Source organism: Chiloscyllium punctatum, chromosome 5 (assembly GCF_047496795.1).
Source record: "Chiloscyllium punctatum isolate Juve2018m chromosome 5, sChiPun1.3, whole genome shotgun sequence".
In the NCBI taxonomy this organism is placed as follows: Eukaryota; Metazoa; Chordata; class Chondrichthyes; order Orectolobiformes; family Hemiscylliidae; genus Chiloscyllium; species Chiloscyllium punctatum.
Window position 1 is genome coordinate 56,678,126 of NC_092743.1, and position 24,186 is coordinate 56,702,311.

The 24,186-nt window shown below is 39.1% G+C and overlaps 1 protein-coding gene across 2 annotated transcripts in view; it reads right to left on the minus strand.

Moving 5' to 3' along the window:
- Positions 1-7,831: 7,831 nt before the first annotated feature.
- The window catches only part of LOC140477100 (EMILIN-2-like), an 87,087-nt gene continuing 70,732 nt past the window's right edge, over positions 7,832-24,186 (minus strand). The window contains exons 6-8 of one of the 2 annotated variants that reach the window (XM_072570380.1): positions 17,546-17,581; positions 16,893-17,024; positions 7,832-10,872 (exon numbers count right to left, since the gene is read on the minus strand). In XM_072570380.1, the coding sequence (XP_072426481.1) occupies positions 10,541-10,872; positions 16,893-17,024; positions 17,546-17,581 (500 nt within the window). In that variant the 3' untranslated portion in view covers positions 7,832-10,540. The remainder of the gene's footprint in view (positions 10,873-16,892; positions 17,025-17,545; positions 17,582-24,186) is intronic. The other variant, XM_072570381.1, reaches the window with a different exon arrangement.

The window sequence follows — 24,186 nt, forward strand, 5'->3', positions numbered from 1 at the left end:
AGTAAACTCATGCAAAGTTTAAAAATCACGCAACACCAGGTTATAGTCCAACAGGTTTAATTGGAAGCACACTAGCTTTCGGAGCGTCGCTCCTTCATCAGGTGGTAGTAGAGGGCTCAATCCTAACACACAGAATTTATTGCAAAAATTTACAGTGTGATGTAACTGAAATTATACATTTAAAAAATTTGATTGTCTGTTGAGCCTTTCAGCTGTTAGAATACCATGATAGTTTCACTTCTTTCATGTGTAAATCACAAAACCTTTTTTCAAAAAAGTTGCATTCTCGGGTTAGGTGTTAACAATGGTGATAGCTAGACAATATATTGAAGGTGTTGGCCCCCTGTGTTCTCTGTCTATGCCATGATGTTTAGATTGATTCTAATCTAAAAAGTGAGATCTTTCCGTTATCTCACTTTTTAGATTAGAATCAATATAAACATCATGGCATAGAGAGAGAACACAGGGGGCCAACACCTTCAACATATTGTCTAGCTATCACCACTGTTAACAGCTAACCCGAGAATGCAACTTTTTAAAAAAAAGGTTTTGTGATTTACACATGAAAGAAGGGAAACTACCATGGTATTCTCACAGTTGAAAGGCTTAACAGACAATTTTTCAATGTATAATTTTAGTTACATCACACTGTAAATTTTTGCTATAAATTCTGTGTGTTAGGATTGAGCCCTCCTCCTCTACCACTTGATGAAGGAGTAACGCTCCGAAAGCTAGCGTGCTTCCAATTAAACCTGTTGGACTATAACCTGGTGTTGTGATTTTTAACTTTGTATACCCCAGTCCAACACTGCCATTTCCAAATCATAAACTCATGCAGTAAGAGAAGTGCTAAGGTCACATACTGTAAAAGATGCAAGTTTCACTAATCCTTAATCCAATGGTCATTTTTCAAAAACACCAGCTGAATAATTTTATTAAATAGTACAATACCAAGTCATCTTACACCATATAAGCCAAATTAGCAAAATATAGTCCTGTAAAAGACTGCGTTTTAGCCTGGGGTAGTAAGCTGGAAATTGAGCCCTAGTATTCCTGGAGTCATTTCAAATGTTAGAAGTTAATGAAACAACCAAAAATCACATTTTGCCCTTGACAGCTATCCTATACAAAACCAAACCAGGTCTTCGGTATCAATTTTAAAAAAAACTATTTATTGTCACAATCTTAACTTTAACAAGAATAGTAAAAGAAAAAAAAATTCTAATTTGTATTTTAAACTTCATGCCTTTTTAAAACTCCGCCCCACCAACACATGCGTGTGCGCACACAAGAAAAAAAACTGAGTGGCAGGAAACAAAAGTCAGAACAGAGTTCTGTATTAACAGTCCAAATCTCACAACTGGATTGGTTGGTTTCACAATCCTTTTGATTCTCCAATTATGCTTCATTGTTAGTTGACAGCCATGATCATTATTCAGGTATCTCTCCACGCTTCAGGTTCCTGCTTTTATTCCTGATGAAGGGCTTTTGCCCGAAACGTCGATTTCGCTGCTCCTTGGATGCTGCCTGAACTGCTGTGCTCTTCCAGCACCACTAATCCAGTATGATTAGTAATCAGTTCATTGGTTGCTTGGTTGGACCTGGGTTTTTTTGGTTGTATTTGGGTTTTGGGCTTCATCCTTTGTTTCTAAAGGTGGCTTTTCTACTCTTCAAGAAAGCTTACAGTGCAACTTTTACACAAAGGGGAGAAAGAAATATTGATACAGCAGTTTTTAGAAGTTTTTGATTCTCTTTGTTTCACTCCCCTGTTGAACTGCAGCTTGACTGTGCAGAACTCTCCTGATCCCATAGTAAATGGTGCCAGTTTGTCTGAACTCCATTTTCCTAATAAGTAACATTTTTCATATGCATCACTTAGCTTCACTTTTCCAAGCTGCAAACAACTCCTTTTACAATCTAACCTGTTTGAAATCATTATCCATTTTTCTAATCTTCGGTCTGTAGTCCAAAAATAAAAAAGGTGCACATATTAAATACTCAACTCTTAGGAACAGAACATTGTTTTAGCTCTGGGCACTTGGAGTAAGAGACTAAATCAAAATACAATTAATGTAGGTTAAACTCTTATCTGTGTCCACACCTTTTCTTGGAATGCAAAAATCAAATTCATTTGATTCCACAATAAATTCTTGTGCATCAGCATCTAAAATGACATTGGATTAGATCTTGCAGCCCAGTTAACTGAAAGGAATCAAATCATCAGATTGTTCCTGCATTTCTAACTGAAATACCTCCAGCATTCTTTCTTCTTTCAAGTCATCCTCAAACTGAACTAGAAACATTTTCCTGCGTACCTGCTTTCAGATCTGTTTCCCCATTTTTCAGTTGCAATTGCTTCACGAATGTTCACTTCCTCAGATTAGAAGAGAAACCAGATTGATTCAAGTATTTGTTAAACAACATTACTACTTTCAGTTGAGCATTTATTGTTTTGAACTACCACAGACTCAAATTATTTTAAGGTTTGATATCTGCCTGTTATTCCGAGCTACATGTGTCCATTTTGTTTGCAGCAGCATCTAAACTTGCTGAATGTTTTATTTCATCCAAAATCTTTCTGCTCATTGAACTAAATATTAGAGTGAGGGATTTGAATCTATTGCTTTAGGTTCCAGTTCTAAGTTTGATTCTAATTGAATTTGAAGTGCAAAAATCAATTACTTGTCCTACTTTAATGATCTGAGTTTGGGCCTTGTTACTTTACATCGGAGCAATGAGGGAATTTCTCTATTTTAAAGCCTACATCCAGCATTTTGGGAAATATTGATATGACTGACTGACTATAGTTTGACAAATCTATATTTGGATTCTAAAGAAGACCAAGAGATAAAACTGCTATATCTTATAATCAATCTATCATTCACAGGTGCCTCTATTCATTACAGTATAGGTAGGATTATCATATAATCATTGTGGAAGTGAAGTCCCATGATTGTATAGAGAATACCTTCCATTGTGTATGGAGTCGATTCAGAACAATTGTAGCATCTTAAAATTGGTCATTCATAAGGTGCTGTGGATCATCACAATAATATTAAACTTCAATCTGATCCTGATGTCCTGGTGTATTCCTTAAATCTCCCATTACCATCAAATTACAGGATTAACCCTGGTTCAAAGAATAGTTCAGGAAAACATGCCAGGAGTGCACCAGGCATAATCCTAAAAAATGAGGTGGCAATCAGGTAAAGCTACAACATAGGACTATGTGCTTGCCAAATAGTAAAGGCAAATCAAAATGCTGCAGTGTGCTACATCCCGTGGTGAATGTTTAAATGCCTATCAAAAACAACTAACAGGAAGCAGTGTCTCCACAAAACTCTATCCTCAAAAACAGGAAAAACTGTCACAGTGAGTAAAGACAGAACTGAAGGATTTGCAAGCAAGCACTGCCATAAGGATAATCTAATCCATCTCTCGCTCGCACACCAGCTTCCACCGCTCTGCCCCTCTCAAATGTCCCCAGTGTCACATGAAATGCCAGTCTTCAGTCAATCTGATTCGCTCCACTTGATACAAAGAAATGGTTGCAGGCTCTGGATGCAGCTGTGTTGAGTGCCGTGGTTTGGGTTTTGTCTGGGCTATCAGCTTCTGGACTCAACACTGGTCCAATCATAGGCAAAAGAATGGAGTGACTGTCCTAGAGTTTGAAACAGTGTATCATCAGAGATATAAAACTGAAATCAGTGGTAATCTGGGTGAGGAAAACTCTCCCCTGGGTGGACTTGTACTTGGCACCATGGAAAATGATTGTGTTATTGAAAGCTAATCATCTTCGTCCCAGGATATTGCTGCCGTTGTCTCTCAGTGATGTCTTAGCAGCTGAACATTTTGAGCCTTTGTCACTGGCCCTTCCTTAATTTAGCAGTGGGCATGCCCACCATTCATGGTTTAACAGAGATTAAAGCAGTATGTCAATATGTATCCATACTTGGACATCATTCAAGTTTAGGCTGGTAAGTAACCAGTAATATTTGTATTACACAAGTACCAGATGAATCATCACATCTAACAAGAAAACCTACTTTGAACGTCAACAGGAGATAGTTATTATCATTACGGATTCCCTTACTATCCACATAAGCGAAGCCTTTAGGAGAGGTGGAAGTGTAAAGTGATTGGTCTAGTAATTCACAACCCCAGGTTAATGTTCTGGGGCCTTGTATACTAATTCCACCACTGTAAAAGGGAGATTAATTAGGTAGTAATACAATGCTCTGTTCGCATCAGCTATCAGGCAAGATGGAAATATAACTCAGCACATGGTAAGCATCTCCTTATTTTGTTTCATGATGCAAAATTTTGTCAAAGTTGATGCCATAAAAGTAATATTTTAAGACTTAAATAGTTCATTATCTTGAATGGGTACACTGCTCTTTAGCAAACTCTTGATATCACTTCCCTTATTTCTATCATGAGTATTGGAAGCAAAAGGATTGTTTATAATGCTCTTAAGCATGTAATTACCGGGCAGGGGTGTATAATTCAGAAAATGAAAAACCTATTTGTTGCAATGTTAACATCCCATATGTCAATTAGCTCAAAAATCTAACTAACATGCTTGATGTGAGTCAACTTGACAAACCATCAGCCAACCACTCCAACTTGCCCATCACCGACATCAGAGTCACTGTTCTATAGTTCCTTTACTTGTCCTTACCACCTTCCTTAAACAGCAGTCTTCCGGCACCTCATCTGCGACTATCGATGATACAAATATCTCCGTAAGATGCCCAGCAATAACTTCTCTAGCTTCCCACGGAGTTTTAGGTTAGACCTTATCAGGTCTTAGGGATTTATCCACTTTTATGCATTTTAAGACATCCAGCAGTTCCTCCTCTATAATATGGACATTTTTCAAGATGTCACCATCTATTTCCCTACATTCTAAATCTTCCATGTCCTTTTCCACAATAAATACTGATGCAAAGTACTCATTTAGTACCTCCTTCCTCTCCTGTGGCTCTGCACAAAGGCCGCCTTTCTGATCTTTGAGGGACCCTATTCTCCCCCACAGTACCCTTTTGCCCTCCTGATTTCTCTCAAGTATACTCCTCCTGCCTTTATACTCTAAGGATTCACTCATTCTATCCTGTTTATACCTGACTTTTGCTTCCTTCTTTTTCTTAACCAAACGCTCAATTTCTTTTGTCATCCAGCATTCCCTATACCTACCAGCCTTTCCTTTCACCCCAACAGGAATATACTTTCTCTAGACTCTTGTTATCTCATTTCTGAAGGCTTTCCATTTACCAGCTTTTATTTGCAAACTTCTACCTCCAATTAGCTTTAGAAAGTTCTTGCCTAATACCCGTCAACATTGGCCTTCCTCCAATTTAGAACTTTAACTTTTAGATCTGGTCTATCTATTTCCATCAGTTTTAAAAATAATAGAATTGTGGGTTGCTGGCCCAAAAGTGCTCCCCCACTGACACCTCTGTCATCTGCCCTGCCTTATTTCCCGAGAGTAGGTCAAGTTTTGCACCTTCTCTAGTAGGTACATCCACATTCTGAATCAGAAACTTTTCTTGTACACACTTAACAAATTCCTCTCCATCTATAACACTGGCAGTCCCAGTCTATGTTTGGAAAGTTAAAACCCCCTACCATAACCACTATTATTCTTACAGATAACTGAGAATCTCCTTACAAATTTGTTTCTCAATTACCCTCTGACTATTAGGGGGTCTATAATACAACCCCAATAAGGTTATCGTCCTCTTCTTATTTCTCATTTCCACTCCAATAACTTCCTTGGATGTATTTCCAGGAATATCCTTACTCAGAACAGCTGTAATGCTATCCCTTGTCAAAAATGCCACTCCCCCTGCTCTCTTGCCTCTTTTACTGTCCTTCCTGTAGCATTTGTATCCTGGAACATTAAGCTGCCTGTCCTGTCCATACCTGAGCCAGGTTTCTGTATTTGCTATGATATCCCAGTCCCATATTCCTAACCATGCCCTGAGTTCTTCTCCCTTCCTTGTTAGGCGTCTTGTATTGAAATAAATGCAGATTAATTTATCAGTCCTATCTTGTTCTCTGCTTTGTCCCTACTTGCCCTGTTTGACTTGCCTTTGTTCTCAACTGTACCAGTCTCAGATTGATCTCTTTCCTCATTATCTCGCTTCTCCCTCCCTCCCTCCCCCCACCTTTCTAGTTTAAATCCTCCTGAGCTGCTCTAGCAAATCTCCCTACCAGTATATTAGTCCCCTTCCAATTTAGGTACAATCCGTCCTTGTGCAGGTCACATCTACCCCAAAAGAGCTTCCAATGATCCAAAAATGTGAATCCTTCTCCCATACACCAGGTCCTCAGCCTTGCATTCATTTGTCTATCCTCCTATTTCTGCCCTCACTAGCTCGTAGCACCGAGGGTAATCCAGATATTACTACTCTCGAGGACGTCCTTTTTTAAATTCCTGCCTCTCTGTAATCGCCCTTCAAAATCTCAACTTTTTGCCTTCCAATGTAGTTTGTTCCAATGTGTACGATGACCACCTGCTGGCCCCCCTTCCCCCTTGGGAATATTCTGCATCCTCTCTGAGACGTCCTTGATCCTGGCACCAAGGAAGCAGCACACCATTCTGATTTTTCGCTGCTGGCCACAGAAACATCTGTCTGTACCTCTGACTAGGCAGTCCCCTAACACAATTGATCTCTTGGAACCGACATACCCCTCATTGCATTAGAGCCAGACTCAATACCACAAACTTGGCTGTTTATGCTATGTTCCCCTAAGAAACCATCACCCCGTACATTTTCCAAAACAGCATACTTGTTTCAAATGGGGATAGCCACAGAAGACTCCGGCACTAACTGCCTACCTGTCTTACCTTTCCAAGAGTTAACCCATCTATGTAACTGTATCTGCAACTTTTCCTCCTTCCTATAACTACCATCCATCACATCCCCTTGCTCTTGTAAATTCCTCGTTGCCCCTAACTTTCTTTCCAACCAATCCATTCAATCAATGGCATTTATTGCAGATATAATCCTCACTAACTCAAACTCTCCCAGAACTCCCACATCCAACGAGAAGAGCATATCACTCTACTAAAGGCCATTTTTGCTTCTTTCAATTTACAGACCCAGAAAATAGCACTGTCTTATTCCTCTACAAAACACTACTCCAGGTTAAATTAATATTTATGGCTTATTTTAAGTTTAATCAAGAGACATATCTCAATAAACTTATAATCAAGAAAGAACCCACTCTACTCACTACTGCAGACTTACCCTTAGGCCACGCTTAAAGTATACACTTATCTGTTTCTGTGCTGTGACCTCTCCCAAACAGGTTCCTCCAAGATTAGTTGTGAATTTCACTGTTTGTTAATTTTCCCAGATGCACTCCGATGTCCAGCGATGCATGAATTCAAACAACAAAGGCAGTAACTGTGCAGGTTCACTGCTGTGTCAGTTAGCAATGTGGATTTCTTTTTTTCTCTCCCTCTCTCTCCCTCTCTCTCTCTCTCTCTCTCTCCTCTCTTTCCCCTGCACAGACCTCACCATGTGCTTCCTTTGTTTGTTCTGTTCCCTTTTAAAGTGCTGATGTTTTGACTTTGTTTTAGAACTTTGGAGAAAAAAAATGCAACAGCAAATAAAACAGTAATTGTTCCTCCTGGAATTCGAGGAAATCACCTCCAACACCTAAAATATCTCAAAAAAGGAGCAACTGTTACAGCAAGAAATTTTTCCCATCCTCCATCTTGGATTACATGTTTTGGATTGATTTGTCAATTGCTTAGATTCATCATTCAAGGCCATAACATTTGCATCTGCAGTTAGTAGTATATTGATAGAGACTGAAGTAATTCCAATTATTTTATTAATGACAAATGGCACATATATGGTAGTTAGAAAATCTGTAACAACACAAAGTATGTATGTGTAGATAATGAATATTAGATTTGCCCACTTGTTTTGCATAGCAGAATAAATATTTATTTGAATGTCTTACCCAAGCCTCTATAATCTAACCTGAAAAGAATTTTCTTGGCCAGAACAGAGATTTTTGATAAAAGAGAATCTAAAATATCTTAGGTTTGGAATTCCAAATATTGTTAAATACTTTTAGGTGAACATTCGTTCAGCTGGGAAAAAAAGTCCAACTTCTTAAAATTTTCTTTAGAACACTTACTTTATAAAATCTGTATTATCTGCTGATACATAGGTGACAGATTTAAAAAATATATTTAATGTTAATAAAATGGGGTGTTCCTTAAATAGTTAAAAAATTCACTTAATGTACAAGATGACATGTGCTTGTTGCTTTCTGTGGGTCCAATGTTTAATCTGTGAATTGGATGTGTTGGTTGTGATTACTGGTATACTGTCTTTGAAAACTGAACTTAAAACAATTGGTATTCCAAATCACTTCCAGTCAAATATTTGTAGTTTAGAGTGTTATCTTCAAATAAATTATACTCTTGAATTAACCAAAAATCAAAATTCATAGGTTTGGAAATTTGAAACCAAGATGGTGATCAGTCATCATCTGTGGTGAGAACAGATGGATGACATTTAAAAATTGCTGTCCTAACAAGAAGGTGCACCTTAACATTTAATTCAACGGTGTCCTGTCTTAAAAGAAGAAGCCCTGCTGAACTTCGTCTGATGGTTAGTATTGAAGCACTAAAAGAAATAAAAAGATCATTGAGTGAACAAACAAAATAAGTTTTTCAAATTCTAACCTGGAGGATTGTCTGAAAGTAGAACCTTTCTTACTTGTAATTATCTTAGAATGGTGTACATGAATTTTTCATTCACTTCTTCTGTAAACAGTACAGTAGCTTTGAGCTATGATGAACACATTGTCCTGGCTACTAATTAAATTTTAAAAATTGTTTTATGTTCCATTGAGAGCTTTCCTGATGATTTATATTGAAACTTTTGCAGGTGAGTTGACTTAAATTATGTCTAGTTAGATATTTAACTTTTTCATGATACTTGTTCTTATTGAAAATGAGCAATCTAGAACTACATTAATAATTTCTAAAACTGGTAATACAATAGATAGTCACTTTACATTCATTGAGAAGTATTCATTATTTCACTTGAGGATGGCTGTGGAATACATAAAATAAATGTCATGGTAACCCAGTCCTGAGTTAGTTACTATGTGATCGATTAATCAGACTATTTTCCAGCTTCTAGGATTTCCCGTATCACAAATCATAGCTGATTTTGCTTATTCCGATGCTTATACAAAACAGAAAATGTAATTATTCCAATATTATGTTGACCTCTTCCTGTCATCAGCAAATTTAGCAGTTCATAGGAATCACTCGCCGATTGTATACATTTCATACTTCATATTTTCTACATCTATTAATAATAAATCTTCTCTGCATCTTGTACTTAAGCTATTAGAAAAATTAATATAGTGTGAATCACTACCCCACAATACTATGTTTGCAGGAGGCCATGAGAGATTTACTCTGTGCTGTGTTTTTTTTAAAGAGTTCTCTTGTAACTTTGACAATTACATAAAGGAGATAATATGTGATACTTGTAATGAGTCAGTCAAAGAGGGATTAAGGTTGCTACTTACACTCTCCGATCCCATGCACCTAAATGCAAAGTCATGGATCTAACAGAAGGAAATGAAGTACAGGAGGTCTAAACATATTAAATTATTGCTTCTAATTCTTTCTCCTACCTCTAGAATTATTTTGGAGTTTTATTTCAAAACAAATTTATTTGATATCTTTCTGATCTATCTAGTGCCAAAAAGCTATCATTTATAAAATCCTGAGTAATGGATCAATGGTGTAAATAAAATAAAGACTGCAACAAAATACAGATATAGTTCAAGGTAGACACTTCTGAAATCTCAACTGTAATATGGTTAATAATTAAACATTTCTCATTGTTCATTTAAGTGGGGGTGGTGGTGGCATTTTGAATAACTGGTCAGTGACAAATGTGAAAAACAATTCTATTTACCAAATTATAAACATTTCATCCATCACAAGTATAAAAAGCTAGCCAGTTGAATAAAGTAATTAAAAAAATTAAACTACTGTTGTTTTCATTGTACATATAAACTGTTTTGCCGTTGTTAAGATTAGGGATATCACAATTACCCTTCAGTCTTTTATTGGAGATACCTGTGTATTAGTGTATTGTACTAACAATCTATTGGTAAATGTTGAAATAATTGGAAAAGCAACAATTAAAACAGTAAACGTAAATATTTTAGGTTTTATAAATCCAGTGCTAGGAATTAATAGAACTTTGTGGTCACAGTCCACTAAAAAGGATTAACTTTATTTGTCTTATTGGAAATATATCTCTTTTTAAAAGAACAATGTATGCTATTACTAGTTTTGGTCTAAATAAGTCACATTGAGGTTTATCCATAATTGTAGCTTGTTGAATTGGTATTTTATAAAATAGAAGTACTTTCTTTGACCATGAATCCCAGAAATTCAGGAAAATCTACATCCTCTTCAGATTTTCCTTTGCCCCAAACAGTGTATTTCAATCTCCTATTTGTTCAACATTCTTCTACTTGGCTAGCTCTGAGAAGATGTTTCATACAGAAGAGTCCCACTGAAAGTTGAGTACATCTCATCTGTGTCAACCAGTTTACCATCAATCACTACGACACTGACTTCATCTTCAGCTTTTAGATTCAGGATCAGATTGAAGATTCCAACACCTCCACAAGTCTGTCTTCCCATAAGGGGTCTCTGAGATTCCAGCAGTTCTATTCGATAGCCAGAAGTATCCATCTGCATGATACTTTGATTAGAGACTGACAGGATTGCTTCAATATGCTCATTTCTTTGAGGAGCAAGGACTGCAGTGATGAGATACTGTCCTTCAAAAGGAGCTGTAAATACACCTAAGAAAAAGTCAACAAAGAAAGATTATGACAAGATATTCCTTGATCAAAAACTGGTTCATGTTTCTATGAATCTATCATCTTTTAACATGTATACTGTTAAAATCATGAACCACTGTTAAACCGTGATTATTTTTCCTGATCACAAAATCAAGATGTATTTAAGTGATATGGAAAAATTGGAGTTGGTAATTTTAAATCTCTCGTGAATCATATGATACAGATGAGGCCCCCTTGGCCCATCGACTCTACACCAACAAAAAATAATTACTCTAAACCCTCTATTAGTCCCACTTTCCAACGCTTTGTCCATTCTCTTGAATGTTATGACATTTCAAGTGTTGGCTAGCCAGGCCCTAGGGTATAACGTGCTGTGGGCCTTGAGGTTAACTATGCTAGCGAGTTTTGAGAAGATTTGTAGTTCAGGTTGAGGTTCTAGATGTAGGTTTGCTCTCTTCATTCAAAGGCTCACTGAAGATGTTACCTAGTAGGGTGATGAAACATCTGAAAACGAACCTTCCAGCTCAGCGAGCAAACCAACGTCCCGTAAACTGTGCTCTGGATTTACATTCCTAACTCTACTACTATCTCAGGCAGTGCATTCCAGATTTCCCACTCTCTGGATGCTACTTTCCTCTCAAATCTCATCAAAACCTGCTGTCTTTTATTTTAAAATGATGCCCCTTGGTTATTTACCCTTTAATTAAGGGGAACAGCTGCTTCACATCCACACTGTCCATGTCCTTTGTATTCTAATACACCTCAATGAGGTCCCCTTTCAACCTTCTCAGCTTCAAAGAAAACAACCCAAGCTTATTCAGCCTCTCTTCATAGCTAAACTGCTCCATCCAGGTAACATTCTAGTGAATCTCCTCTGAATCTCCTTCAGCACAATCACGTTCTTCCTTCAGTGCGGTGACCAGAATTGGACATAGTACTCCAGCTGTGGCTGAACCAAAATTCTGTACAATTCCAACATGATGTCCTTATAATCTATGCCACTGATAAAAACAACTGACCCACATGTCTTCTTAACCACCCTATTAACCTGCCCTGCTGTCTTCAGGGATCTGTGGGCAAGCACCCCAAAATACCTCTATTCATCTGAGCTTCCTAGTGACACATGGAGTGCAGCATAGGCAAGTGTGAGGTCATGCACTTTGGTAGGAAGAATAGTGGCGTGGACTGTTTTCTAAATCGGGAGAAAGTTCAGAAATCTGAAGAGACTTGGGAGTTCCAGTCTAGGATTCTCTCAAGGTAAACTTGTAGGTTGAGTCAGTAGTTACGAAGATAAATGCAATGATGGCATTTATTTTGACAGGACTTGAATATAAAAGCAGGGATATACTTTGGAGAGTCTATAAGGCTCTGGTCAGAACACACTTGGAGTATTGTGTGCAGTTTTGGGCCCCATACCACAGGAAGGATGTACTGGCCCTGGAGTGTGTTCAAAGGAGGTTCACGAGAATGGTCCCAGGAATGAAAAGCTTAACATACGAGGAACATTTGAGGACTCTTCGTCTACACGCAAGAGTTTATAAGGATGAGGGGGGATCTAATTGAAATATACTGAATAGCCTAGACAGAGTAAATGTTGGGAAGATGTTTCCATTGGTAGGACAGACTCTGACCTGAGGGTACTGCCTTTGAGTAATGGGAAGACCTTTTACAATGGAGATAAGGAAAACCTCTTCATCCAGAGAGTGGTGAATCTATGGAACTCATTGCCACAGAAGGCCGTGGAGGCCAGGTCATTGAGTATATTTAAGACAGAGATGGATAGGTTCTTGAGTATCAAGGGTTATGGGGAGAAAGCATTTGAGAAACTTATCTGCCATGATTGAACAGATTCAATGAGCTGAATGGCCTAATTTCTGCTCCTATGTCTTATGGTACCTTCTTTATTAGTCTCCCATATGGGACTTTGTCCATGTCTTTGCTAAAATTCATATTGACTACAATTCATCTGCACACCTGGTCACCTCCTCAAAAATTCAATTCAATTCAATTTATTTGGCATGACCTCCCTGTGACAAAGCCATACTAACTATCCCTGATCAAACCTGGCCTCTCACAGTGGAGATTAATTCTTTATTTCCAAATTTTCTCCAATAGTTTCCCTACCACTAATGTGAGGCCCAATGTTTTGGAATTCCCTGGTTTATTATTATCACCCTTCTTGAAAGGTGAAACTATATTAGATGTCCTCCAGTCCTCTGGTACCTTCCCTGTGGCTAGAAAGAAAATAAAGATTTGGGTCAGAGCCCCTGTAACTTCCTCCCTTCACCTACCACAGCTGCTTGGGATACAACTCATCGGGAACTCGGTATTTGTCCATTCTCTTGTACAACTCTTGGGTGAAGGCCATCAGTTTATCATATGCTTTAAGTACGTTATCAAATCACAACCCCTAGTTGCTAGTAGCAAATGTGATTTCTTTCAAGGAAAGAAGAATCAAGAAACATGTAAAACAGGATGTCAACACTATTGGCTGCTTTACACAAAAACAAAAGACAAGATATTGCAATTGCTAGAAATTCAAAATAAAAATGCAAGCCATCAGAGCTAACCATCCCTGTTCTCTTCATCCACTCCTTTTTTTGCCTCATGGCTCAATTAAAAACTATTTCTAACTTGTAGTATGACAGGGTTCCTGACCTGAAATATTAACTCTCTTCCCACAAAACCTGCAATAATCTGCTAAATCTTTTAAGCATTTCATACTTTTACACATGTCTCCAAGACAAGGTCTGTTTCAATATATCTTCCATTTGCATCAGCCTGAAATTGTGTTTTTGTTAATGCAATTGCAAGCTGATTTTGTATTTACTGAATATTTTTGTGCACTGTCATAGTCATTAATTTGTTTGTCACTGCAAGGGAGTTTGTCATTATTCATCTATGATCCACAACAGACATAAGAAGGTCCAATTTCTACTGATAAGTAATGTTGCTAGGGGTTGTGATTTGATAACGTATTTACAGCATATGATAAACTGATGGCCTTCACCCAAGAGTTGTACAAGAGAATGGACAAATACCGAGTTCCCGATGAGTTGTATCCCAAGCAGCTGTGGTAGGTGAAGGGAGGAAGTTACAGGGGCTCTGACCCAAATCTTTATTTCTTTCTAGCCACAGGGAAGGTACCAGAGGACTGGAGGACATCTAATATGGTTTCACCTTTCAAGAAGGGTGGTAATAATAAACCAGGGAATTCCAAAACATTGAGCCTCACATTAGTAGTAGGGAAACTATTGGAGAAAAGAATTAATCTCCACTGTGAGAGGCCAGGTTTGATCAGGGATAGTTAGTATGGCTTTGTCACAGGGAGGTCATGCCAAATAAATTGAATTGAATTTTTTGAGGAGGTGACCAGGTGTGTAGATGAATTGTAGTGATTATTGGATAATTAGAAAATAATTGTCTGATTGGGTAGTGTCAACATGGATTTAGGAAAGGAAAATCATGTTTGATAAACTTGATATACTTTTTTGAGGATGTTACTAGCAGAGTAAATAAGGAGAAACCAGTGGCTGGCATGTAACTGGATTTTCAGAAGGACTTTGATAAAGCCTTACAGAGGAAGTCAGTAAACAATATTAAAATCTATCATTGGATTGGGAGTAACATACTGGCATGAATTCGCCTGGAGGCCCACTGAAGATGTTACCTAGTAGGGTGACGAAACGTCTGTGAATGAACCTTCCAGCTCAGCAAGCAAACCTATATCGATGAATTGAGGATTAGTTTTTCATAGTCCTAAGTTTGCAAATTGAGAGTTGTGAGGATGATGTAAACAGGCTCCAAGGGGATTTAGAGTCTGAATGAATGGGCAACAGCATTACAGAATGGAATATAATGTGGATAACTGTGAAGTAATCCACTTTGGTTGGAGGAAGAAAAGTGCAGGGTATTTCTTCAATGATGAGATATTGGAATTTGTTGGGGTCCAAAGGGACCAAGAATCCTTGTTCATGAGTATGTAGGTTCTTCAAGCAATTTGTAAGGTAGACTGTTTGTTAGCCTTTATTATAATAGCATTTGACTGCAGGAGCAAAGAACTCTTGCTTTAATTACATACAGTGATGAAGACCACAAATGGTTCTGGTCCCTATACCCAAGGAAGAATACACTTGCAACTGAAGGACTGCAGCAGAGGTTCATCTGACTGGTTCTGGGATAGTGCGACTGTCATATGAGAAAAGTTGAGTTAACAGAGTTTGCATTCTATGGAATTTAGAAGGAAGAGAGGCAATCTCAGAAATTTAGCAAATTCTGAGAAAGATAGAAAGAGTAGGTATGGAATGAATGTTTTCCTTAGCTGTCAAGTTTTGAATTAAGCGATAGGGTCTCGAAAGTAAAGCTATTGGGGACTGAGGGGAAGAAGGCTTTCTTCATTCAGAGGATTATAAATTTTTGGAATTCTCTACAGCAAAGGCCTGTGGAAGCTCAGTCGTTAAGTAAGTTCAAGACAGAGATTGATTGATTTCCATTAACTAACGACATCAACAGATATGGGGTAGTGCAGGGTTTTGATGTTGAGGTATAGGATTGGCCATGATCCAAAATGGTGGAGCAGTCTTGAGGGACTGAATGACTGACTCTTGCTCCCGTGGCCCATGCACTTACCATGTGAAGTAAGACTCACTGCCCAAATGCAATTTCATTCTTAAAAACAAAAGTAGGAGTGAAAATACTTTTCTTTTCCATTTCTCTAGTTAGTAAGCCATTGTTTAAAAAGTATACAGTTCAAAGACTATCTTCAAAATTCTGCTATGGTGCTGTATGAAATCTTTCCCAAAAATTTTTCCTCATTATATTAAATGTTCAGACTGCTGCTGATGTGGAATAGCATCATCAGATATGACGCAAAGGAGGCTTCAAAAATGTTAGAAAACTTGAGCTTCATGAGCGAAATTAATTCCAGCAAGGTTTGCCTTGCTCCTTGTTGCAGAGTTCAAACTTTTGTGGGGAACTAAATGAGGCCATAATACTCAAGTAATGGTTGTCAGACATGTTTGCCCTCTGAAAATGATTCCTAACCAGGCTTCTTTTTCTGTCTCTGTGCACTTGACCCAGTAAAGAAGTATTCCCAGCTCGGTGAACCCATGCTTTAAACAACCACGTCTCCCCATTTCCAGAACAGAATGAGAGACAGCTGGATTGGAAATTAGACCAAGCAACCCAGGGAAAACTGTTGAGTTCTGAGGTGACCTGGATTGAATGCCTGTCTCTCGGCTCCAGCACTGTGCCCAAAATCAAAAAGGTTAAAACAAAAGTATTCCTACTCAGCTGCCTTACTCTCACCATTCACGCAGACACCATACTTATCATGCTAACCCATAATGTCCTGAACCATGCCCTATAGTCCCACACACCACCCTCTACCCATTTTCATTGTCCCCAAACCCTATTACCAACTGATTGCTACCCATACTTTCACTGACCTCCCTCCCTGCTTCACCGACCATGTTGGCTCACCTGTTGTTCACTAGCACCTATACATATGAGAAAATATAATATTGTATAACTTAAAGTTCTGTATAACCAATTTACTGTATTGAGAAAAGCACTTCCATTATATTGTTAGCACTCCTGAAGGATTCCTGATTTAGCAACCATCAGCTTTGCCCCCCCCCCCCCCCCTCCCCCCACTTAAGCTCTCCAAAGAGAGAAACATTCAAGAGAAATGCACTGAGAATGAACCTGTTCTTCAGCTGACACTCTGGGTTCTACACAGTGCAGTTACCAAATGGCCTGCAAGTGGAGACAGCCAGCCACTTAACTGAGGAGCTGTCTCCAGGAACTAGCCACACATGAAGCCTGGGCTGTCACAGAAACAACCCCTGAAATTTGAAATTGACATGATGGAACATATAATTCTCAGGTACTTTCAACATTTTGAAAGGACAGAGGGGATATCTCTCTCAGTCATGGAGAGTATCTGGGCCCCATAGCCAAAGTATGAAAGGACCCAGTAAAAGAACACAAACACAAAAAAAATCTGAAAGACCTGTTACCTGTATTTGTGTTGTAGTGGTGCCCATCATTAACTAAAACTTTGTTGAATCGGATTATCCCTGCATTACCAATGAAAGGTTTTCTGGTTAGACCCACTGAAAAGGAGACATGCTTTCGAGCAGCTTTATTTTCTGTAAGAGAATGGCCTTGTCAGATAGTAGCATAAACACTGGCAAAATAGTTTGAAAATAATGCTTAACAAATACCATACAAATGAAATACCAGAATTCTACTGTAGAGGGAAAAGTGCACCAGACATCTCAGCATTCTAAAAAAACACTGCATCCAGTTGTGCAGCTAATGTTTGCCCTGTCAATCTTCCTTGCATTTTGAATTTCTCATTCTATACTTTTTTTAATGATTCTGCCACTAGAACAAATCTGTGTCGACATTAATACAAAGAGCCAGAGCAGAATCATTGTTCTCTCATGATCCAAAACATTTATAATCAATTTAGAAGCACCATAACTGAGATCCTAATATGATATTAAAGTTAAGTTCCTTTCAAATTCAGAGTAAAGTCACAGACTGTTAAAGCGTTGCCAATGAGATTCTCAGCGAAAATGTAACAGGAATAAAAAGTGATTATGTTTTTCAGTGAGTTCCTGACTGAAGTCCATATGCTGTACAATTAGTTATTACATATCCGTACCTGAGATTCCTGGAGGTCCAAAAGTTACGAAATGCCCTGGGGAGAAATAATTAGTTGTGTTTAATTATTTAAATAATTCTTTCATTTGTAAACTGGAAGTGACACACTTAAAGTACAATGACATTTAATGTATCATTTTGTTATAAGGAGCCAAATAACATGCAGTTATGCAATTCCAGAAATCTGGCCCACTAGGAATTGTTATTATTAACTATTAATAGTAACTGCATTAGTCCCAACAGATTATCCAGGATTCTGTTGTGGGGGTACAGGCTTCCTGAAGTCAAGTGTCTGTATTTCTTTGGATATCCTGTGTAGCTTATGAAAGACATCATGCCGCCTCAACTTCTCCCCCTTCCCTGCCCCCAAAACACCTAGCCACCAGACCCCCACCACAAAAGAGGCTTTGAGCAGTCCAGATATCTATTAATTTAATAGACACAAAATCATGAAACATGCCCTCATTATTACCTATTATGGTCTGGTCGTGAGCATTCTCTTTGGAGATACAGTAGGATGACAGCATTGGTGTGAACCTTTGCAGTAACACTTATATATAAATACAACTTTAGTTTTTATTCAAATCTGTAGTATTTGTTCAGAGCCTAAATCAGAAAAATCTGACTACATAAGGAGTTAAAGAATGTCCATATCTTTTTAAAACCTGATCTTCAATGCACTTCAGACAAATCTAAACAATCTCTATTATCTCACCATCACTTTTTTATCTGGATTGTTCCATTCTAAAATTACTTTGTCATTTCACTCCCTTACTGTTTGGAGTTTAGTTAGTTTTAGTCTCACTTTAACAGTCCATTTCTATTAAGTTACAATGGAATACATTTTCAGCACTTCCTCCCAGTGGCTTCATATAGCAGATCAGGATTTTAATGGATAGGCAAATGCAGGTTTGCAGCTAAAAGTTCTGAATTTGTATTCCTGTTAATCTCCGACTGAGAAAATCACAAGCAAGTATTCACAAGACCCAACCCTCAATATGTTTGCTTAGCAAAATAAACTAATTATATATTATTGAACACAAATCTGTATACTTTAAAACAAACTACTCAGGCCAGGCAACAGACCCTGCAAGTTACCTGTCCCCACTGTAAAGCAACTCATCAAAATTAACAGCAACTAATAATAATTCATGCTTTGTTAATTTTGTTATTAAACATTGTAAGCAAATTATTAATTCGTACCTGAAACAAAAGTATAGATATTTTCATATTATAAAGATTAAAACTACTTTTAATTGAAATATCCTAATGATATAAAAAGTTCACTACAAGAAAACAATAATTATCTTACGTCCATTTTTCACAAAATTGAAATAACATAAATCTTGCTTATATTCATTATTGCTAGTACTTACAATGCTGCATGGATGAACAAATATATTGGTAGGAGAGAGAATCTTGTGACAATTTAGCCTTTCCCAATCACAGCTACACATGAACAGGAGCTGATCTGGTTGTGTGGCATCACGAATGATGGTGACGAGGATTTCAGCCAGATTTAGGCCTCAGCTGCGTCATTGTGCACCAGTGTCTTTGCATTTTGGACCAGATGACAGATCACCAGGACTTCCACAAATAGGATTGCAAACTGAAGTTTTGGAATCATGAGTTCCAAGGTTAATGACAGATGTAGAGCTTTGGCTGAGTTATGACATCTGTGCTTTCACAGGCCACCCACGTCTTCTCACTCTCATGAGCCTCCTCCCTTTAGTCACCAACTCACAGGATTCTTAACGGGATGTGACAACTCATAATTCTCAAACTGGAGTCACAGAGAGAAAACACTTTGAAGCAATGATCAAAAAAGACCCTCACAGACCCTCTACAGGCCTCAATGAATGAAACAGATGGATAGGGGACTCAGATAGACAACAGGAACTTCACAATCTGTTTGGACATTGGCCAGACTTCCCAATGGCCAGATTGGAGCAGCACAGACTGCAGGTACATGTCAGGACCCTGTGGAATCTCTTAAAAACAAACTGCTTAGTGTCAGAGTGTTCTACTCCTGTTTACATGATTAAAAACTTACTCTAACTCATGGATGACTGTTACAATGAACCCTCCACACACCTCCTAGCTATGCATGCCCCACCCTCCCACAGACTTGAGCTCCCCATAGCTTGCCTCAATATCCACGTCACCACCACAACTCCCTCACCTGTTGGTCTGAAATTGCTCCCTCTCTCCCACCAGCCCTACCACATGACTGCCAACTCCCTGCATTTTCCACACTGCTGTTGGCCACAGTACACCCACAACATATGGAAGTGCATTAAGCATTCCATCATCTTCCTGACGCACTACCCAGCTGGCATTGCAACTCCCTGGCACCCTAAACACTCCCAGATATTTTCTCATCTGCCTGTACAGAGATGTTATTCCACACCTCTGGAGCAGGTGGGACTAGAACCGGGCCTCCTGGTCCAGAGGTAACTACTCCTTCAGGTGTTTGGCTGAGCTGCTAGATATTTAAGTGACAGAATACTACACACTGACTGCTGTAAAAACAGGCATCCTTCCAACTATTTGTCATTACAAAAGCATTGTCCTCATTTGAGCTACGCTCCACGTTTCTGAAGGAGCCGAGATTGAAATCCCTGGCTAGAAATGCAGAGCCCAATACTAATGTACTACAAAATGATTAAAATGACATTAGACTATGCTTGCTACCTCTTTGAATATCTAGGCCTTATTAATACCCATTGCTCACCATGACATGCTGAATAGATTGCAGTAATTCTTACTCTGGCCACTAGGAGGTATATTTCAGCACAAAGAAGAGCTCTGGACAAGAGCTGCAACATCAACCGTATGCGGTGAAGCTGACATCCTGTCTAAATACTGCAGAACAGCACCGAAACATTGATCTGAAATCTACAACTCAGACTAAACATTCAAAATATGGAATTTACCAACCTCTACTCCAGGTCTAAATTGTTTCCCATCAAAGCATTTTATAAGATGTTGCAGGGGCATTGCACCTGAATATCTAATATTTGTGCCCAGACAATGGCTCCCAACTGTGAACCCACGCATCTTTACCAACATTTTCATTGTTCAACTCCAGTTTGCAACATGGCATACCTTCTCTTCCACCCACTTCTCCTAGAGATAGGGCTATGCATAAAATATATATTTGAATGTCTTGTGAACTGACCCTGCTTTTGTTGCTTTCATATGTATTTGTACATATGATATGTCTTTGATAATCTGATATGTCTTAATATTTCTGTTTGTTATTTTACTTACAAGTTAAGGAGAATTTTAGTTTAAGTTGGAAGTGTAAAAGTCTGATTGTGCAATATATGCTACTTATTTGCAATAGACTGAAGACCTTTAGCACATGCCTTTTTTTCTGGTAGAACATACTAAAGTCAAGGAATAAGTACCAGCCTTACGGACAGTGAAACCAATCATGATGTGCCAAATAAGTGTAGGGTTCAGTATACAGATCAATCTGCTGTGGTGACTACCATTTTGCCTTGAATGTAACAAATCCAAAATCACTTGACATCAACATTTTCTCTGTGCAAAGCTACTTAAGGGCTGTAGGTGTATCATCACAACAGGTGAGCTACAACTTTCTCTGTGGCATAAATATTCCTTGGGAGGAAAGTTACATAAAGCTTTAGAAGATTACAACAATAATATTCTGCAAAACGCCTCATTATAGATCTATACGAATTCATGTCATTTATTTTAAGATTCCCAGAATGCACCTAAGAATTCCAGTTTGTGGGCTCCAGCTGCCTCCTCTTCACCACAGACATGCAATCCCTTTACATGTCCATCCCCCATCAGGATGACCTCTGGGCTCTCTGCTTCTTCTGGAACCGTTCACCACTATCCTCTGCCTGACTGAGCTTGTCCTCACTTTTAACAACTTCATCTCTCACTTTCTTCAGGTCAGAGGTGTGACCATGGGTACTTGCGTAGGCCCCCGTTCTGCCGGTCGCTTTGTGGGCAACATGGAACATTCCTTGTTCCAGTCCTACTCCAGACCCCTACCCGCAACTCTTTCTCCATTCCATCGATGGCATATTGGTGTTGCCTCTCTCTTGTCTGGAATTGCAAAATTTTATCTATTTCGCTTCCAATTTCCACGCTGCTCTCACCTTCACTGGTCCATCTCTGACTCCTCCCTTCCATTTGTTGACATCTGTTTCCATTTCTGGGGATAGGCTAGATACTGATATATTTTCCAAACTCACCAACTCTCACAATTATGTCAACTGCACATCCTCACACATTGTTTCCTGCAAGGACTTCATTCCATTCTCCCAGTTCCTCTGTCTGCACCGCAACTGTTCCAATGATGGCAGCTTCAACAAAGGGAATCCTTGAAATGTTCACCTTCTTCCTCAACCAAGGATTCCCCAGCACTGTTGTTGACAGGACTCTTAGCTGGGTTCTACCCATCTCTCACACTTCTGCCCTCACCCCCTGTCTTCCCACCTGTAACAGTGATAGAGTCCCCTTGTCCCACCATCTCAACAGCACCCACGTCCAGAGGATCATTAGCCACCATTTCTGCCATCTGCAGCACGATGCCACCACCAGACACTCCTCTCCTTGAGCTGGGTCCAACCCATCTCCAAAACCTTGGTCCTTAGAACAGAATATCATTTTATTGTCACGTGCATTCAATATATAAAATACAGTGAAAAGTGTGTACCGTCACTCGAACACAAGCGCCATTCACAGAAACTTAAATAGAGTCCACTTTTTTCTTCTCCGCTGCCAAAGTGTCCCTCTCCAGGCTTCCCAGTCCATGCCATGCTGCAGAGAGGGGCCTACTCCAGGCTTCACATGCCAATCGACTGTCTCTATAGTCATGCTACCTCTGAAAATGCCACTGCCGCTCTGGAGCCCATCAAAGCCACCTCTCTCCCCAGCAACAGCAATAGGGTCCCCCTTGTACTCACCTACCATCCCACCAGCATCCACATCCAGAGAATCATTAGGTATCATTTCCTGCCACCTCCAGGCATGCAGTCCCCTCCCTCCCCTTATCAGCATTCCACAGGATCATTCCATCCAAGTTACCCCGATCCACTCCTCCTCCATTCCCAATACTCCCCCCACAATCCCACGCCACCTTTCCCTGCAACCATAGAAGGTGTAACATCTACATGTTTATTCTTCCCTCCTCAGTATCCAAGGGTCCAAACTCACTTTGCAGATGAAGCAGTGCTCTACCTACACTTTACTCAATCTAATGTACCCCATTCGCTGCTCACAATGTGGTCTCCTCTACAGTGGGGAAACGAAGCACAGGCCGGGTGACCGCTTTGCAGAACATCTATGTTCTGTCTGCAAAAATGACCCTGAGATTCTAGTTGCCTGCCACTTCAACACATACCCTGTTCCCTAGCCAATATCTCCGTCTCAAGCTTGCTGCAATGCTCCTGCAAAGCTCAGCACAAACTGGAAGAACAGCAACTCATTTCCTGCTTGGGAACCCTCTAGCCTTCAAGATTCAATATCAAGTTCAATATTTTTATGGCTTGAGCATCTTCTCCCATGTCCTTACACTATCCCCGTGCATTCCAGGCATTGTCACCACATGGACTACCATAACCATCCCATTTTCAGCCAGTAATGGTTGATATTAGCAGGTCTTGATTCTCTCAGGCTGACCTTTCTCCATTCCTATGTCTGCCTAACTGTTTTTCTCTCTCTCTCTGGTCTCCATCTCCACCTAGCATTTACACCTCCCCACTCCCCCACCCCATCTTCAGGTTCTATAAACATTTCCTCACTAGAATCAGTTCAGAAAAATGGTCACTGGACCAGAAATGTTACCTCTGCTTTCTCTCCATGAATGTTGCCAGACCTGCTGAATTCTTCCAGCAATCTCTATTTTTGTTACTCTATAAATGTAGTTCAACATAAATGTAGTTCATCCTTTTCTTTATCTAAACAACTTTTAAAAACAACAGTGCCAGCTTCAGCTCAGCGGGCAGCATTTTTTCTTCTGAGTTCAAAGGTCGTGAGTACAAGAGATTTGAACATAAAAATCAAAGTTAATACTCCAGTGAAGTACTGAGGGAGCACTGCGGAGATGTATCTTTTGGGTAAGATGTTAACCCAAGGCCATACCTGTGCTTTCAAATAGACACTAAATCTCATGTGACACGGCATCTCAAAGAGACCCAGGTCATTTGGTCTTTTTCTGTGGGACTTTGCCAAATGTAAATGGACTGACGTGTTTCTCACAATACAATAATGACAGCAATTCAGAAGAACTTCATTGGCTATAAAGCACTTAGAAACACTCTTCAATGATGAAAAGTACTGTGCAAATGCAAATGCTTATTTTTACAAACTAATCAGATTTTTGTATTTATAGGAAACATTAGAATACACTTAGAATATATTATTGTAAAAATAAACTGCTTTCACAGTTAATGATAATTCTTAAATGATCTTGAGGATATTTAAGTCAAAGAGATTGAATATAGCATTCATTCCTTTGGGAGCCATAACTTTTTACTGCCTTGATCAATACTCCTAGAACTGTTTGCAGTTATCCTGAAACCAGAGGCTGGGTTTCCGAGAGAACAAGTCAAAGCAAGCAATCTTTGTGGTGCTTGTTTCCTCTGAATGCTGTGGGGC